The sequence below is a fragment of the Anomaloglossus baeobatrachus genome, chromosome 2 (assembly GCF_048569485.1).
Source record: "Anomaloglossus baeobatrachus isolate aAnoBae1 chromosome 2, aAnoBae1.hap1, whole genome shotgun sequence".
Taxonomy (NCBI): Eukaryota; Metazoa; Chordata; class Amphibia; order Anura; family Aromobatidae; genus Anomaloglossus; species Anomaloglossus baeobatrachus.
Window position 1 is genome coordinate 565,364,507 of NC_134354.1, and position 19,675 is coordinate 565,384,181.

General features: G+C 48.6%; 1 protein-coding gene across 2 annotated transcripts in view; it reads right to left on the bottom strand.

Moving 5' to 3' along the window:
• The window catches only part of UBAC2 (UBA domain containing 2), a 298,565-nt gene that overhangs the window by 45,551 nt on the left and 233,339 nt on the right, over positions 1–19,675 (bottom strand). For both annotated transcript variants that reach the window (XM_075336716.1, XM_075336715.1), the window contains exon 8: positions 8,100–8,345. In XM_075336716.1, the coding sequence (XP_075192831.1) occupies positions 8,100–8,345 (246 nt within the window). The remainder of the gene's footprint in view (positions 1–8,099; positions 8,346–19,675) is intronic.

Below are 19,675 nucleotides of genomic sequence, written 5' to 3' on the forward strand. Positions count from 1 at the left end.
TCCGGGTACCACGACCTCCTTGGCCAGTCTGGAGCGACGAGAATGGCGCAGCGGCAGTCGGACCTGATTTTGCGGATCACTCTGGGCAATAATGCCAGAGGTGGGAACACATAAGGTAGTCGGAACTGCGACCAATCCTGAACTAAGGCGTCTGCCGCCAGAGCTCGGTGATCGTGAGACCGTGCCATGAAAACCGGGACCTTGTTGTTGTGCCGTGACGCCATCAGGTCGACGTCCGGCATCCCCCAGTGGCGACAGATCTCCTGAAACACGTCTGGGTGAAGGGACCATTCCCCTGCGTCCATGCCCTGGCGACTGAGAAAGTCTGCTTCCCAGTTTTCCACGCCTGGGATGTGAACAGCGGATATGGTGGATGCTGTGTTTTCCACCCACGTCAGAATCCGCCGGACTTCTTGAAAGGCTTGTCGACTGCGTGTTCCCCCTTGGTGGTTGATGTACGCCACCGCTGTGGAATTGTCCGACTGAATCCGGATCTGCTTGCCCTCCAGTCACTGTTGGAAGGCTCGCAGAGCAAGATAGACTGCTCTGATTTCCAGAACATTGATCTGAAGGGTGGACTCTCTCTGAGTCCACGTACCCTGAGCCCTGTGGTGAAGAAACACTGCTCCCCACCCTGATAGGCTCGCATCTGTCGTGACCACCGCCCAGGATGGGGGTAGGAACGACTTTCCTTTTGACAATGAGGTCGGAAGAAGCCACCATCGGAGAGAGTCCTTGGTTGCCTGAGAGAGGGAGACATCCCTGTCGAGTGACGTCGACTTCCCGTCCCATTGGCGGAGAATGTCCCATTGTAGAGGGCGCAGATGAAACTGCGCGAAAGGGACTGCTTCCATTGCTGCCACCATCTTCCCTAGGAAATGCATGAGGCGCCTCAATGAGTGGGACTGGTTCTGCAGGAGAGATTGCACCCCTGTCTGCAGAGAGCACTGCTTGTCCAGTGGAAGCTTCACTATCGCTGAGAGAGTATGAAACTCCATGCCAAGATATGTTAGTGATTGGGTCGGGGTTAGATTTGACTTTGAAAAGTTGATAATCCACCCGAAACTCTGGAGAGTCTTCAGTGCCACGTTCAGACTGTGTTGGCATGCCTCTTGAGAGGGTGCCTTTATAAGTAGATCGTCCAAATACGGGATCACGGAGTGACCCTGCGAGTGCAGGACAGCTACTACTGCTGCCATGACCTTGGTGAAGACCCGAGGGGCTGTTGCCAGCCCGAAAGGTAACGCTACGAACTGCAGGTGTTCGCTTTCTAGAACGAAGCGTAGAAAACGCTGATGCTCTGGCGCAATCGGCACGTGAAGATAAGCATCCTTGATGTCTATTGATGCTAAGAAATCTCCTTGAGACATTGAGGCTATGACGGAGCGGAGAGATTCCATCCGGAACCTCCTGGTTTTTACGTGTTTGTTGAGCAACTTTAGATCCAGGACGGGCCGAAAGGACCCGTCCTTCTTTGGCACCACAAACAGATTGGAGTAAAAACCGTGACCTTGCTCCTGAAGAGGAACGGAAGTCACCACTCCTTCCGCCTTTAGAGCGGCCACCGCCTGCAGCAGAGCATCGGCTCGGTCGGGCGGTGGGGAAGTTCTGAAGAAACGAGTTGGAGGACGAGAGCTGAACTCTATCCTGTACCCGTGAGACAGAATGTCCCTCACCCAACGGTCTTTGACCTGTGACAGCCAAATGCCGCCAAAGCGGGAGAGCCTGCCACCGACCGAGGATGCGGAGAGAGGAGGCTGAGAGTCATGAGGAAGCCGTCTTGGTAACGGTTCTTCCTGCTGTCTTTTTTGGGCGTGACTGCGTCCGCCAAGAATCTGAGCCTCTCTGATCCTTTTGAGTCCTTTTGGACGAGGAGAATTGGGACCTGTCTGAGCCTCGAAAGGACCGAAAACCAGACTGACCCCTCCTTTGTTGGGGCTTGTTTTGTCTGTGTTGAGGTAAGGATGAGTCCTTACCCTTGGAGTGTTTAATGATTTCATCCAAACGCTCCCCAAACAATCGGTCACGAGAAAAGGGCAAACTGGTAAAGCACTTCTTGGAAGCAGAATCTGCTTTCCATTCTCTCAACCACAGGGCCCTGCGCAAAACCACGGAGTTGGCTGACGCCACCGCCGTACGGCTCGTAGAGTCCAGGACAGCATTAATCGCGTAAGACGCGAATGCAGACATTTGAGAGGTCAATGGTGCCACCTGCGGGGCAGATGTACGTGTGACCGAGTCGACTTGTATAAGCCCAGCTGAAATAGCTTGGAGTGCCCATACGGCTGCGAAAGCTGGCGCCAACGACGCTCCAATAGCTTCATAGATGGATTTCAGCCAGAGCTCCATCTGCCTGTCAGTGGCATCTTTAAGTGCCGCTCCATCTTCTACTGCAACTAAGGATCTAGCTGCAAGCCTGGAGATTGGAGGGTCCACCTTGGGACACTGGGTCCAACCCTTGACCACGTCCGGGGGAAAAGGATAGCGTGTATCTTTAAGCCGTTTAGAAAACCGCTTCTCAGGATAAGCGTGGTGTTTCTGGATTGCATCTCTAAAGTCAGCGTGGTCCAGAAAAGTGCTTAATTTACGCTTGGGGTATCTGAAATGGAATTTCTCCTGCTGTGAAGCTGCCTCCTCCTCAGTAGGAGCTGGCGGAGAAATATCTAACATCCTATTGATGGACGCTATAAGATCATTCACTATGGCGTCACCATCCGGTGTATCCAGATTGAGAGCGGACCCAGGATCAGAATCTTGATCAGTTACATCCGCCTCATCACCCATAGATTCGTCCCGCTGGGATCCTGACCAGTGAGACGAAGTTGAGGGCCCCTCATAACGAGTCCGCTTAGGTTGTCTGGGACTGTTGTCCGAGTCAGAATCGTCACCCTGGGGTGCATGTGACACCCCCGGAGCTTGGAAGTGTTCCAGCTGAGGGGGACCAGGGAGCAATGATGCCACAGTGTCCATGGTCTGAGTTACTGGTCTAGACTGCAATGTTTCAAGAATCTTTGACATGGTCATAGACAATCTGTCAGCAAAAGCTGCAAACTCCGTTCCTGTCACCTGGACAGCATTCACAGGTGGTACACCCTGGGTCACGTCCAGCAGAGGCCCCGGCTGTGCAAGTTGCACAGGGGCCGAGCACTGCACACAATGGGGGTCAGTGGAACCTGCCGGTAGAGCAGCCGCACATGCGGTACAGGCAGCATATAATGTCTGTGCCTTGGCACCCTTGCGTTTAGCGGACGACATGCTGTTGCCTCCTTGTAATCTAGGAGGGTATATAGCCGAGAATCACCAGCGACCGTACAGTACTAAGTATTTGCAAACACAAAATACTCAGTATACAAACGGCACAAGTGGGGGTGAGCCCTTGAGGGCTGCTTACCGCCCGCTGAACAGCGGGTATGAGGCCGTAGAATCCCGTGTCTGGGTCTCCCCGTCTCCCCTCTGCAGCTCAGCGTGCAGGCAGGAATGGCTGCCGGCGTTCTGTGAAGAGGGGCGGACCGTGGGCGTGCCACAAACAAAGAGCGGGAAACTGCGTCCTACTGTGCCTGGTGTGAGGGCTGGAGTATGTAAAAAAGACTCCAGCCCTCAGCGCTGATGCTCTGTACAGCGTCCCGCCCTCCTCCTGACTGGCAGGTGCGGAGGCGGGAACGAACGAACTAGGCCGCAAAAGCCGGGGACTGTAGTAATAAGCGCGGCCGTGATATATGCACGGCCAGCGCGGAAGTCCCCGGCGCACCACAAGTCCCAGCCGTGTCGCAGTCCCAGCGGCCGGCGCGACCGTTCTCCCCGAGTCTACCCACTCAGCTAAGCTGAAGTGAGGAAATGGCACAAGCGCAGCAGCGCTGTTGTCCCCGGCGCACTAACACACCCAGCAATGCTGCGGTGTGCGCGCGTATGCACGGGGACACAGAGTACCTTGACGGAGCAGGGCCATGTCCCTGACGATACTCAGCTCCAAATCCAGCGGCTTCTCCAGGGGCTGCGGATGGAGCACGGTCTCTGTGCCTGGAGACCGGTAAAATCCCACTTCGCCCAGAGCCCTAATGGGGATGGGGAAGGAATCAGCATGTGGGCTCCAGCCTCCGTACCCGCAATGGGTACCTCAACCTTAACAAGCACCACCGACAGAAAGTGGGGTGAGAAGGGAGCATGCTGGGGGCCCTGTATGGGCCCTCTTTTCTTCCATCCGACATAGTCAGCAGCTGCTGCTGACTAAACAGTGGAGCTATGCGTGCGTGTCTGACCTCCTTCGCACAAAGCAAAAAACTGAAGGACCCGTGCTCCCACGGGGGGGTGTATAGCCAGAAGGGGAGGGGCCTTACACTTTTGAGTGTAGTACTTTGTGCGGCCTCCGGAGGCAGTAGCTATACACCCAATTGTCTGGGTCTCCCAATTAGGAGCGAAAAAGAAAAGAAACAGCTGTGATGCCATGCTGTAATGTCTTTATACCCTTTTGGGTCCTCCCCTGCACAGGAGATGTGGTATGTTCAGACCATGAACCTGTACAGTCAGACACAGGCATTACACAGAACATAGCAGGGAAACATATGGTATATAAGATTATCTCAGCACAGGAATATTTTTTTAAACACATCCAATTGCGGAACTTATTGTTATTCCAAGATCTATTGTTATGTCAGATAGCAGGAGAAAGAGCAGGATTAAATACCGCGCCAAACCACAGTAGTCCAGATGATGTAATAAAATTCTTCCCTTTATTTTCACAGGTCTACGCGTTTCGAGGACATGTCCGTCCTCTTCCTCAGGACAATGTGCAGAGAATACTATAGCGGTGGGGGGGCCAAAAAAATAAAATAATAAATAAAAAATATGCAAGTCAATGTTTGTGAAAGGAAGTAATGAAATCAAATAAATATATATAATATGGTGATTGTGTATATTACTTTTATTTTTATTGTTCATTTTTTTACACCATATCCTCTTTTTCCCGTTTCCCCTTTTTTTCTATGACCTTGTATTTACCACCGTACACGTATATATTTATACATCATAATTTTTCGCCCTGCTATCAGCATATTCCACCATATCGTTTTTGCCTTTTCTCCTGTTTTTTTTCTTCTTGTCCCTTCTTTCCCCTTTTTTTTCCTTTTTTCCTTTTCTTTCAACTTTCAGAACTTTATTCCCTCCCCACGTGTCCATGAGTCACAGGGAGGGTGATGACGCAAATAGTGAATACGTGGCTTGTTTGTAACATATATATGGGAGACTGTGGCCCCCCCACCGCTATAGTATTCTCTGCACATTGTCCTGAGGAAGAGGACGGACATGTCCTCCAAACGCGTAGACCTGTGAAAATAAAGGGAAGAATTTTATTACATCATCTGGACTACTGTGGTTTGGCGCGGTATTTAAACCTGCTCTTTCTCCTGCTATCTGACATATCTCCACGCTGCAGGACTGCTGCCTTCCACGCTACATATATGCTTGCTAAGGGGTTGTGACTGGCACAACCCGACCAGGTGACTGCTCTCATTTGCATTTACTCCCTTGTGTCATACCGGGTAAGACCTTATTGCGCCTTCTCTCTCCACAGCTCCTTTTGCCTCAAGATCTATTGTTAAAAAATTTTTTTTTTTCATGGGAAAAAAAAAACCCTTAAAGGGGGTATTACAGGCAGCGATATCACTGGTGAAAGCACCTGCCCCCGTCGTTTGTGCGTCACTGGCAAATCGCTGCCCGTGGCGCGCAAAATTGTTTGGAGCCGTCACACGTACTTACCTGCCCTGCGACGTTGCTGTTGCCGGCAAACCGCCTCCTTTCTAAGGGGACGGTTCGAGCGGCATCACAGCGATGTCACTAAGCGGCCGCCTAATAGAAGCGGAGGGGCGGAGATGAGCGGCCGTAACATCCCGCCCACCTCCTTCCTTCCGCATTGCCGGCGGCCGCAGATAAGCTGCAGTTCGTTGTTCCCGAAGTGTCACACGTAGCAATGTGTGCTGCCTCGGGAACGACGAACAACCTGCGTGCTCAACAATCAATGATATTTTAAAAAGGAACGACGTGTCAACGATAAGGTGAGTATTTTCCATCGTTAATGGTCGTTCCTTGCTGTCACACGCAACGACGTCGCTAACAATGCCAGATGTGCATCACAGAATCCGTGACCTCGGCGATCTATCGTTAGATTCGTCGTTGCGTGTAACGGGGCCTTAACCCTCAACTGGTGAGGTATGATTTTTGTCACGCAACTGGTGATGTGGGGCTTCCTATACCCCAATATTTAGAAATCTCTAATTTTTACAGAAAATGCAGAGATCACGTTTGTTTTAATCGTTTTGTTATTGGCGATTGATTACACATGAGTATACCAAATTTTTGACACCCACAAGTATCGGAAAATGTAATACATTGATGATTCATGCCAGCATGTTCCAATGAATGCCAGCAGAAGAAAATTTCCCTGGGGTGTTGCAACCCCACCTCACCAGTTCAGGGTTAAAGAACAAAGTTTTATAAATCATCATGGTTTTGCAATGTAGTTTTAAGGAATTTGTCTCATGGAAATAGGGAGAGAAGAAAAAAAAAAAAAGATTGTGTTATGAGAAACAACTCTGCATATTCACTTTCCTATTCTATTTGGTAAATATGCCCACAAGATAGCTTTTTGATTGGTTAGGATCTGATTTCTGTGACTCTCATGGCTGAATATGCATGCCACCACTCCATTCATTCTTTATTGGATTGCCAGAGATAAAGTACGGTGCTTAGCCTTTTGTGGTGGTGATCCCATAGAGCAGAAGTGGGGAACCTTTTTCTGCTGGGGGCCATTTGGAAATTTCAACCAACCTTCGGGGCCACACCAAATTATAAGCATGAAAATTAGCCTAATATGTTTGGTTTAACAATTAACTCACCCCTACTGTGGTGTCTAAAGTCACTTCTCTTTTGTGCAGCTGTGATGTTCAGTGATATTGATCAAGTTGCTTCTCACAATTGCTTTTCCAGGTTTGTTTTGGTCTGGAGCGCAGTCATCAGATAAGGTAAATCATATACATCACAGGAGGGATGGAGGGCTCACATATACATCACAGGAGGGGGTGGAGGGCTCACATATACAACACAGGAGGGGCTGGAGGGCTCATATATACATCACAGGAGGGGGTGGAGGGCTCACATATACATCATAGGAGGGGGTGGAGGGCTCACATATACATCATAGGAGGGGGTGGAGGGCTCACATATACATCATAGCAGGGGGGTGGAGGGCTCACATATACATCACAGGAGGGGGTGGAGGGCTCACATATACATCACAGTGAGGGGGAAGGGCTCACAGCACCGGGTGGAGGGCTCACAGCACCGGGTGGATGGCTCACAGCACCGGGTGGAAGGCTTGCAGCACCGGGTGGAAGGCTCGCAGCACCGGGTGGAGGGCTCGCAGCACCGGGTGGAGGGCTCGCAGCACGAATTGGAGGGCTCGCAGCACCAATTGGAGGGCTCGCAGCACCAATTGGAGGGCTCGCAGCACCAGGTGGAGGGCTCGCAGCACCGGGTGGAGGGCTCGCAGCACCGGGTGGAGGGCTCGCAGCACCGGGTGGAGGGCTCGCAGCACCGGGTGGAGGGCTCGCATCATCGGGTGGAGGGCTCGCAGCACCGGGTGGAGGGCTCGCAGCACCGGGTGGAGGGCTCGCAGCATTGGGTGGAGGGCTTATGGAGGGCTTACAGCACTGGGAGGCATGTACAGCAGGGAGGCCGGTAAACCTGTTGCTGCTCTTTTTCTGTGGGACGGAGCACACCTCATGCTTACCCCGCCCATAAAGTATATCCTCTGGACGCTGACACAGGCCTGCACGCTAAGTATCTGATAGTATGCTATGTGCATTCTTGCATCACATCACACATTGTGATTTAAAGGGCCAGCAGCCGACAAGACCGCGGCTGCCACCCGAGCACTGCGTTCCCTGGGAATGTGCCCAGGTAGAACAGTTACAGGAACATGCAGTGACTACTCCAAGACCAGCTGTCTGGCTGAGACGTGAATCCATAAAATGGATCAGAAAATACAACAGTCAACTTTGTCATCTTGTAAGTTATGTAGGTCATTATTTTCTATATTGCAAACATACCTGATCCTGGCGCCTTCTTCCTATCTGGGATAGCTGTGATAGCATTATTTGCTGATCTAGCAACTCTATTCGCTGTTGTCGCTGGATGTCCACTGTTGCGCCCATGCCAACAGGAGCCTCGCTCACAGGTTCAACAGATGAGAATATTGGCTCCACAGTCTGGGAAAAGGCTTTAGCAACCCAATTTGGAACACACAGAACTTGACAAACGTTTAAAACATCCTTGCTGTAAAACAATCCAGAAATCTGTAAAAGATGTGGATATATATTTACACTTCTGAATGCATGAAAACACACCAAACAAAAGTAAACGTATGCAATAAATTTAAAACCATGGTTATATAGTTGTGAATGTAAAATCAAGTCAGAATGGCTGTATAATCCGGATATTGAAGCAAAAAAGAGTGAGAGTCATTGACACCCAGCATTACCAACAATTAAGCTGGGTTTACACACTGCAACATCGCAAAGGACATCGCTGTAACGTCACCGGTTTGGTGACGCAATAGCGACCTCCCTAAGTCTCTGCTAAGTCTCTGGTGAGCTGTCAAACAGGCAAACCTGTCCAACAACTCAACAGCGATCCGGACCTGCAGAGCGACCTAGCTGGTTGTTGGGGACGTTGATAAGCAGCCTTTTGAAAGGGAAGTTGCTAACAAAGTCTCTGCAAAGTCTTCACACACTGAAACTTCATGCTGCACAGCGGGAAACAAAGGACCTAGGAATGGTCCTGAACGATTTGTAATGATTACAACTTCACAGCAGGGGCCAGGTCGCTGATAGGTTTCACACACTGCAACATCGCAAACAACATCGCTATTGCGTCACAAAACTGGTGACGTTACAGCGATGTCGTTTGAGATGTTGCAGTGTGTAAACCCAGCTTAAGTGTACTGTGAGATCTCTGCAGGAAGAAAGATACCATCATTTAGGATGAGGGCTGTGATCCACCAGCAGGGGCAAACGTCACTAATGAACTGTCAATCAGTTTGGGTGGTCAGAGACGAAGTAGCAGCAGGGAATAGGAATATCAGTCAGATAGACTAAAAATCAGGTCTAGGGAGAATAGACACTGAAGACCTGTCAGTCTAGACTGGGTTTAAAGGGAACCAATCAAACACTCTTATTATTCTCAATGGCAGGGGAGGGAACCTCTGGCCTGTGGACCGTTTACGGGTCGCCATGACTTTTTATGCGGCACCTGCTGCAGCTCAGATCTGCAAGTTTTTGTTCAGCCCTAAAAGGACTGAGGAAAAAATTGCAGCATGCTGCGATTGTCTGAGAGAGCCATCACTCGCACCCATACAAGTCTATGGGAGAGAAAAAAAACTATCGGACTGAACTCTGATGTCATTCAAGTGCAGTGCGATATGCACGCAGGCTCACAATGGAGAAGATAGGGAGATTATTCCCTCCCTCTCCTCTGCAGCTGTGATTCGATCTCAGGAACAGATCACAGTCGCATGACACTCGGCTCACGCTCGCAGCAGAGCCTGCGCCAAGGGTCATTACCATATCGCATCTGATGCTCTTACATCAGATGCGATATGCAAGTGTGACTCTGCTCTTATGTGACTTCAGGTAAAGGAGTCATCAGACAAGAAAGAGGTGGAGCTGGAGAGTTAAATAGAGCTGGAGAGACAGAGGTGTATAATCTCCAGCCTCTTTTGCATATCAATTCTAATGCTTACTTCTTGGCAATGGAGGAAAAGTGTGATTGTATAACTGTATTGCTGAACTTGTCTTTGAAAGACCTAAATGCACATATAAACTGTTTGAGCGTGAAATCATGCTGACATATTCTATTTAAGAAAAAAACTAAGAAACAATGGCAATAAGAGGTTATCTTTACTACATATAATTTAAGCCTAGAGAAGAAGCTAATGGGCTTTTCCACCCTGAAACATCAGTTTACAGTTCTTATATATAATTAAGAGAAAAAAAAATGTTTAAACTTTGAAAATAAACAGCAAATTTTTACTTCACGTCTATCATACAGTGGGTTAGATGGGCTCGGTACGCATCTGCATTACAAGCTGTGGGTGCTCATTACATCATGGATTGCAACTTGCCCAAAAATAAAGTTGGGGTCTACCCAGCTGAGGTTGCTCATTTGGATTTATTCTATGATGATATAGCATGATTGCCTCCGTTATTTATATACTTTAACCAGACGACAACAGATATTTCAGGACTTCCTACAGCGATACACAGGATTTATTGACAATCCAAATAATTTTTCTCCTAATCAAAGGCTGCAACATAAACTACAGTATAGGCAAACAATGACATAAGTCAGGCATTAATGTGACTTATCTCAAGTGCTGCTAAGATGTGGCTACATGAAAATGCCTTTCTTAAGGCCCCATGACACAAAACGAGATCGCTAACGAGATCGTTGCTGAGTCACAATTTCTGTGACGAAGCAACGATCTCACCAGCGATCTCGTTATGTGTAACTCCTACCAGCGAACAGGCCCCTGCTGTGAGATCGCTAGTCGTTGCCAAAAGGTCTGGACCATTTTCTTCAAAGGAGATGTCCTGCTGGGCAGGAGTCATTGCTGTGTTTGACACCTACGAACGACCTCCTAACAACGCCCGCCGAGATCGTTACACAGGTCGCTGATCGTTACTGCGTCGTTGGTAAGGTCTGACTGTGTGACATCTCACCAGCGACCTCCCAGCGACTTAAGGCCCCGTCACACTAAGCAACATCGCTAGCAACATCGCTGCTAACGAACAACTTTTGTGACGTAGCAGCGATGTTGCTAGTGATGTCGCTGTATGTGACATCCAGCAACAACCTGGCCCCTGCTGTGAGGTCGTTGGTTGTTGCTGAATGTCCTGGGCCATTTTTTAGTTGGTGCTGTCCCGCTGTGAAGCACAGATCGTTGTGTGTGACACCGAGACAGCAACAACTAAATGTGCAGGCAGCAGGAGCCGGCTTCTGCGGAGGCTGGTAACCACAGTAAACATCGGGTAACCAAGAAGCCCTGTCCTTGGCTACCCGATATTTACCTTCGTTACCAGCCTCCGCCGCTCTCACTGTCAGTGCCGGCTCCTGCTCTGTGCACATGTAGCTGCAGGACACATCGGGTTAATTAACCCGATGTGTGCTGTAGCTAGGAGAGCAGGGAGCAAGCGCTAAGCATTGTGCGCTGCTCCCTGCTCTGTGCACATGTAGCTGCAGCACACATCGGGTAATTAACCCGATGTGTGCTGTAACTAGGAGAGCAGGGAGCCAGCGCTCAGTGTGCGCTGCTCCCTGCTCTCTGCACGTGTAGCTGCGTGCGCTGGTAACCAAGGTAAATATCGGGTTGGTTACCCGATATTTACCTTAGTTATCAAGTGCAGCATCTTCCACGCGGCGCTGGGGGCTGGTCACTGGTTGCTGGTGAGCTCACCAGCAACTCGTGTAGCGACGCTCCAGCGATCCCTGCCAGGTCAGGTTTCTGGTGGGATCGCTGGAGCGTCGCACTGTGACATCTCACCAGCAACCTCCTAGCAACTTACCAGCGATCCCTATCGTTGTTGGGATCGCTGGTAAGTTGTTTAGTGTGACTGGACCTTTACCAGCGATCCTTATCAGGTCGTATCGTTGTTGGGATCGCTGGTAAGTCGTTGTGTGACTGGGCCTTTAGATGTACAATCTCAGGAGATAAACCTTTTTAGAATGTGTCCATTCATCCAGCGCAAACGGCTGATCCTCAATCTGATCTTACCTCGGTATCCCTGTGCAGTAAAGAAGTCATAGCCAAACAGGTAACGCAGGATTACAGGTCAGCCATTCAGATCAATGGTCATCTTTGTAATACAAGCATGGCTAGAGTCCTTTAGAAGAGGAGCCATTCCTATAGTGTAAAGGACCCCCTCTAAGAGGTCAGTATGGCATTACAAGGCTTATGAAATGGGGGATGTTTTTCCGAAACAAGTCTACTTGTTTTCTGTATTCAGATTTCACTAACTGGAATATCTGAGTAAAAATAACCACAACTCTCCTAAAATGGATCTCCTCTTTGTAATGGGGAATTTACACTTCACATTTATTGTGATTCAGCATTTTTTAAAAATGCTTATTCACAACAACTGTACATTCTAAACAGATTGCTGATCCTTTGATGAGTGACCAAACATTGTCTTACATGGGGTCGAGTGCAATACGAGATTTTCTCACATTGCACTCACGCGAATCATACACAAGTGGGACTCTGCCCTAACAATGAGTCTGTCAGTCAAGCGGGAGAAGGCGGAGCTGGGCGGGAAATAGAGCTGTAGTGACAGAGGATTCAGATCTACATGATCATGTACATAATTCAATCACTGATTTCTCTGTAACCAACAACGAACTGGCCATGTAAAAGGTATTAATGGACTTGTCTTTGACAGGGCTACTTATTTATATAGGAGATGAAATCATGTCGAAAAATTCACTTTAATTGTCCTTTTAAAGTTTTTTACCATGTTTAAAATGAAGTTTTATTTTATTATTCTGTTTTCACACTTTATTAAGTCTGTGTTTTATGTGCTCACATGTTCTTGCGTCATTTTGTAAGAGATGAAACTTGTTTGCTCAAAAAGTTGTGGAAATGGTTAATGACTGGAAGAAAAGCACGTTTTTGATTTTCACAACATTCATGAACCGCTTGCGCAATAAACATCAGCAAATACCACAAGACAAAAAAAGTGACTTTAAAGAAAACTCACAAATGATGAATCAGGGCCATTATGTCAGTTTACTGGTTTAGGTTCTGCCATTCTACATGTTTTTTTCTTTTTCCAGTTACGAGCCCCCGGGAAAGCCCTCCTAGATGCCGTCTGTAGCCACCTGAACTTAGTCGAAGGTGATTACTTTGGACTGGAGTTTCAGGACAATAGGAAAATGATGGTATGTATTAGTAAATGATTGAACTTCACTCCTCACTTATCTTTGTATATTTATCAAACTTGACATTTTTTCACTGGATTTCCCCTATTATGTAAAGATGTGTCATAAATACATGGATGAAGCCTTTAGTCTCACACCATTCGTGATTTTGAGAAGTAAAAGACTACAGGGAGAGATTTAACCCCTTAGTGATGGAGCCAATTTTGACCTTCATAACCAGGCCAAAGTTTAGAAATCTGACCAGTGTGTCAATTTATGGTAATAATTTTGGAACGCTTTTACGGATCCCGGTGGTTTTGAGACAATTTTTTCATGACACATGGGACTTCATGTTAGTAGTAAATTTAAGATGATATTTTTGTTATTTTGTGGAAAAATCTGAGATTTGGAATTTTCAAGTTTTGAATTTTTATGACTTTAAATCAAGACTTATGTCACATAAAATAGTTACTAAATAACATTTCCCACATGTCTACTTTACATCAGCACCATTGTTTTAAACAGTTTTTTTTTGTTAGGAAGTTGGAAGGGTTAAAAGTTTATCAGCAATTTCTCATTTTTCCAACAAAATTTACAATACCATCTTTTTTTAGAAACGACATCACATTTGAAGTGACTTTCAGAGGCCGAGGTGACAATAAATACTCAAAAGTGACACCATTCTAAAATCTGCAGCCCCCACACTGCTCAAAACCACATCCAAGAAGTTTACTAACCCTTTTGGTGCTTCACAGGAATGAATGCAAAGTGGAATGATTTACCGTATTTTTCGTTTTATAAGACGCACTGGATTGTAAGACGCACCCCAGATTCAGAGCAAAAAAAAAAAAAATGGGGTCGGTCTTGTAATCCGGTAGTGTCTTACCGGAGGAGGAGGGGTGGTGGGTGTCTCAGAAACTGTAGGCTGTGCTGAAGCATCGGATGGGGCTTGGGCTGCGGAGGAGACTGAAGCTGCTGCGGAGACTGGGGCAGCTGTGCTGGGGCAGCTGCTGCGGCTGGGGCTGCGCATGGTGATGGCTTCAAAGAAATGGCGCCCCGGAGTCAGCGCAGATTGAGCTCTAAGCTCAATGGCAAGCCGAGATCTTATCTGCGCAAGCAACACCAACGTGCGTCATTTTCCTGAAGTCCACTGAAGGGAGATCAATGGGCCGAAGGCGGCGCCTGCGCAGATGTGAGCTTGAGTCGAGGGCTCCATCTGCACACGCGCCGACTCTGGGAGGCAGTATTTGAAGTCCTCAGCGCCCGACGCGCAGCCCCAGTTCAGCCGCTGGAGACCCCACACAGCAGCCGGAGAGGAGAGGGGGCGGGGCCGGGCAGCACATAATGTTGGAGAGGGGGCGGGGCCGGGCAGCACATAACGGAGGAGGAAGCGGGCAGCCGATCTCGAGTGGAGGGGGCTGGCAGCACATCACGGAGGTGAGGGGACGAGCAGCCGATCACGAGGGAAAGGGGCCGGGCAGCAGATCGGGGGGAGCGGTGGCACTGTGGCAGATGGAGGGCGGCAGCAGCGGATCGGGAGGGGTGGGGGTGCGGGCAGCAGATACGAGGGGTGCGGGTGCGGGCAGCAGATCGGGGAGACAGGTGGCAGATCGCGGAGGGCAGCGGCGGATCAGGCGGCTTTTCGCCGGTTTCATACAGTGCAATGGCAGCGCGGCAACTTCCGGGTCCCATGCTCCGGTCACATAACAGCATGGGACCGGATCTAGTCACCCTGCCATTGCACTGTATACACTCACTGGCCGACAAGTGAAGCTGATGGGGCGGTCACCGGCAACAGGTCCACTGTGATTGGAGGGATCGGCCTTGTGACCGATCTCTCCAATCAGAGCTACTGGAGCTGGGGGAGGGTGATCCAGTAAGGTCACCCAGCTCCAGCCAATGGCCAGTGCTATAGCTGCACTGGCCAGGGATGGATTTCAATGTTTCAGTCACTTTAAATGGCTGGAACATTACAGTGGCTGTGATTGGTTGAGCGGCGTTCGTCAGCCAATCACAGCCTCTGTAGGTCCGGGGAGGAGGCAACACCCCTCATGAGGTCAGGTACAGGTCCCCTCCTCCCCGAATCTGCGGTTTGTGTTACCCGCTTGCAATCACCGGAGGCTCCGGTGCCGCGATTCCGCCATGACGGAAAGATCCGTCCTTGGTCTTTTAGGCCCAGGGCACCATGACGGATCTTTCCGTCCATGGTTGGGAAGGGGTTAATGGCCAGTCAGCATTATTCCCCGCCGTGTCTGCTGATCTGATTACTAGATGTGCTGTGCAGCTAACAGGCATATCTAAGGCCGCATTTCACATTTGCTTCGTTTTGACAGAAACGGATTCCAGCACAGATGCCGTACAGTTCATTTAATTTACAGTGGAAGCGCGACACCATGTGGACACATGTGGTTGTTTATGAAGCACACAACAGAATGGTGTCGCGCTTCCACTGTAAATGAATGTAACTGTACTGCATCTGTGCTGAATTCCGTTTCCGTCAAAACGACGCAAATGTGAAACCGGTCTAACAACGCAATCTAAGGTGTTAACAAGCACGGGTGGATCAGAGAATTTGTCTGAATAATAAATTGTTATATGAGTGATCAATTCCTGAAATTAATTGTGAAATGGAGTAAAATGTGTTTTACTGATAAAAAATAGTCTTTATTACTTCTCCAATAAAAATCCTCTCTGCTGGGGCCCACTGCACAGAATATATAAATTATTTGAAGAAACAAAAAATAGACGCTGCCACACAAATTGGTGTTAGTCATGCCAATTTAATAATGGGAAATTGTGTGGTAGATCTCAAATAAGGGGGAGATACAAAGGCCTGGTCGAGATGGGCACATGGAGCAATAATACCGGGAATCACTGCTTTTGATGTCTTTTCTACAAAGCTGGCACTTTTTTGGAGACAGTTTTGGGTGGGTATGGCAGGGTGAATAAATGTTACTCTGATAGTCTCCGGACATCCTCCTGTGCCATTAAATCAAATAGAAGACACTCAACTATTTTCTCCTGGTACTGGAGAAATGTGAGAGCCTGTTGAGCCTTTTTGAAGGGCAAAGCTGTTCTAAGTCGCAATCTGTATGAGATAAATTCCTACCTTTTTGTACCAGGCCCTGGTCTTTCGCTTCACCACATACAAATGAACCACCTGGTCAGACAGGTCAATGCCTACCATAAATTTATTGTACTCCGTCATGGAGACTAGTTTCTGCTAGTCTCTGGTGGTGCTCCGGTCTCAGCGTAGTCACAATGCTGTATGCATGCAGTGTGGTGACCATATAGACATCTTTCCTGTCATTCCATTTCACTGCAAGTAGTTGGTCTTTTGCCAGCGCGAATGATGCCCCCTTCTCCAAATGTCTGGATGTAAACTGGGATGGAATACCTATTCCTTTTTTTCTGACTGTCCCTCAGGCGCCCGTATTTTGAGCATGGAGAGATTTATATAGGGGGATACAGGTATATTATCAGTGTACATGTGGTATCCTTGATGTAAAAATGGTGTCATTAGTTCCCAAACAATTTTACCTGGGGGCCAATTGTCTGGGGGCAGTTTGGTATGCTTATTTGGCCGCCTATACCTTCATATATTACAAAGGTGCTCATGTACCCTGTTGTGGTCTCACACATTTTGTAGAATTTTGTGATGAATTGGCGTTATGACAGACAGCCCTTGAAACTCATTCTTAAAGGCCACTTTACACGCTGCGATCTTGCTAGTGAGATCGCTAGCGTGCGTACCCGTCCCCATCGTTTGTGCGTCACAGGCAAATCGCTGCCCGTGGCGCACAAAATCGCGCGGACCCGTCACACTACTTACCTGCCTAGCGGCGTCGCTGTGACCGGCAAACCGCCTCCTTTCTAAGGGGGCGGTTCGTTTGGCGTCATAGCGACGTCACTAAGCGGCTGATCAATAGAAGCGGAGGGGCGGAGATGAGCAGGACGTAACATCCCCCCAACCTCCTTCCTTCCTCATTGCAGGCGGCCGCAGGTAAGGTGAGGTTCCTCGTTCCTGCGGTGTCACACATAGCGATGTGTGCTGCCGCAGGAACGACTAACAACATCGTACCTGCAGCAGCAACGATAATTGGGAATAGGGGGGCATGTCACCGATTAGCGATTTTGAAGGTTTTTGCGACAATTCAAAATTGCTCATAGGTGTCACACGCAACGACATCGCTAATGCAGCCGGATGTGCATCATAAATTCCGTGACCCCCAACGACAACGCTTTAGCGATGTCGCAGCGTGTAAAGCACCCCTTACTCATCAACTGCAACATTTTGCTCCAAGGTATAGGATATTGAAGGGAATCTGTCAGCAGATTTTTGCTACCTCAGAGAGCAGCATGATGTAGGGAAAGAGATCCTAAATCCAACGATGTACCTAGATTACTGAATTTAGCCCTTCTGACACAGACACATCAGAATTTTTAGATTCAGCCACTTAGCAGAGCTGAGAAAGCTGTCCTGCTCACACCAGTCTCTCCATAGAGATTGATGCTTCACTGTTAAATGTACAATCACTCGAGACTCGTCCAAAGGTTTTGTAAAGTTCGCGTTCAGGTTCTGATATAACGCGAACTTGCGTCCGAACACCGAACTTGGACTTTACAGTTATTGGATAGGGTTGGGGGGGGCTGTGAAAAAAAGAATACAGTTAATAATAAACATTGTGATTATACTTACAGGTCCCGCAACGCGTTCTGCAGACTCTGTCTCCCACCGCTTCTCCTTCCGAGTCCGATCATCGCTGTGCCGCCTGGTAACCAAAAGACCTTCCATGACGTCATAGCATGTGACCAGTCACATGTGAATGTTGTATTATCTCATTGGCTACAGACCGGTCACATGGCTATGACATCATGCTAGGTCCTGTCAGTGCATCTTGCCGGTACGCGGTGGTCGCCAAGCATCTCAGTACTCGGTATACTCGGCGAGCGCCGTGTACCGGCGAGATGCTCCGGTAGATGCTCGGCTCCCCGTCCCTGCATGTCGCCGCTCTTTACAGAGTCAGCCCACATGCAGGATTGGCTTCCACAGCTGATGATAAATAGCGGCGCCGCAAATCAGGTGTTCGGAGATCACCGTTGCTATAGTAACCCGCCCATCAGGTTACTATTTCAACGGTGGCAGCGGTGACGTCACCGTTTACCAACTCGCAGATTCTGCTCACTCAATGAGTGATTAAACAGCACAGGGGAGCAGAAGCGTTCTTCCTCCCATCCCATGCTGTCTGATATACCAGAGCTGCATGGGTTGAAGGAGAAAAAAGACAGAAGACCAGGATCGTGGAGGGGTAAGAGGGAGTAATAAACATGGAGTCCCTGAGTGTGTCTGTGTATTTATTTCTAATAAAATATTTTTTCTCTGCATGGTGTCTTTTTTTTTTAACCCTTTATTGGAGATTCTTAATGGCCGGTTCAAACTTGCCTGACATTAAGAATGTCTGGCTTAATACTAGCTAGTAAAACAAAGCTGGTATTAACCCATTATTACCCAGCGTGCCATCTGGCACCAGAGCCGCTGGAAGAGTTGGATACAGCGCCAGAAGATGGCGCTTCTAAGAAAGCGCCATTTTCTGGGGCGGCTGCAGACTGCAATTCACAGTGGGGGGGCCCAGAAAGCTTGGGCCAACCTTCGCTGCGGATTCCAATCCCCAGCTGCCTAGTTGTACCTGGCTGGACACAAAAAAATTGGGCAAAGCCCATGTCGTTTTTTTAATTATTTAATTAAATTCATGAAATAATTAAAAAAAGGGCTTCCCTATATTTTGGATCCCAGCTAGGTACAAATAGGCAGCAAGGGAATGGGGGCAGCCCGTACCTGCCTGCTGTACCTGGCCAGCATACAAAAATATGGTGAAGCCCACGTCATTTTTTGGGCAAAAAACTTAAAAAGGCTTCCCTGGATTTTCCATTGCCAGTGAAGTTAACACCAAGCAGTGGGGGTTAGCAGCCAGTAGCTGCTTGGATTACCCTTAGCTAGCAATAGAAAATGCAGCGGGAGCCCACGCATACTTTTTTTAAATGGGCTTCCCTGACATCACAGTACTGTAAAAATAAATAAATCATTAAAAAAAATGAAATGACAAAGCGCTCCGCGGTATTTTTGATTCTCAGATAAAGCAGACGGCTAGAGAGCCATATCAGGTCTGCGACATCACTCTGGACAGAGTGATGAAGCAGACTGACAGTGAGGGAGGCAATGATTGCACTTCCGTCTCGCATTGCATCACCCCACTCTCAGGACAGGAGCGCCTCAGCTGCACAAAAATACATGCAGCTGACCCGCTGCCGTCGGGAGGTTGTGCGCCGTGATGCGATTACACTCGCATCACAGCACACAAGGACCTTTGATGACATCATACTCACATGATCAGTCTGTAGCCAATGAGGTAATACAACATTCACACGTGACTGGTCACATGGGTATGACATCATGATCACGGCAGGTCCGTTTAGCCAGAAGTGCTTACCAGGAGGAACAGCAATGATCGGACGGATGCGGAAGCAGAAGCGCTGGGAGACAGAGTCTGCAAGACGCGTCGCAGGGCCTGTAAGTATGATCATAATGTTTTTTAATAATGTGCTCTTTTTTAAACAGCCCCTGAACCTGAACTGTAACACGAACTGTAACACAAACGTCCCAGAAAGCTCGTGCTCGGGGTCGTGTACACAAACACCATGTGTTCGGTACGGA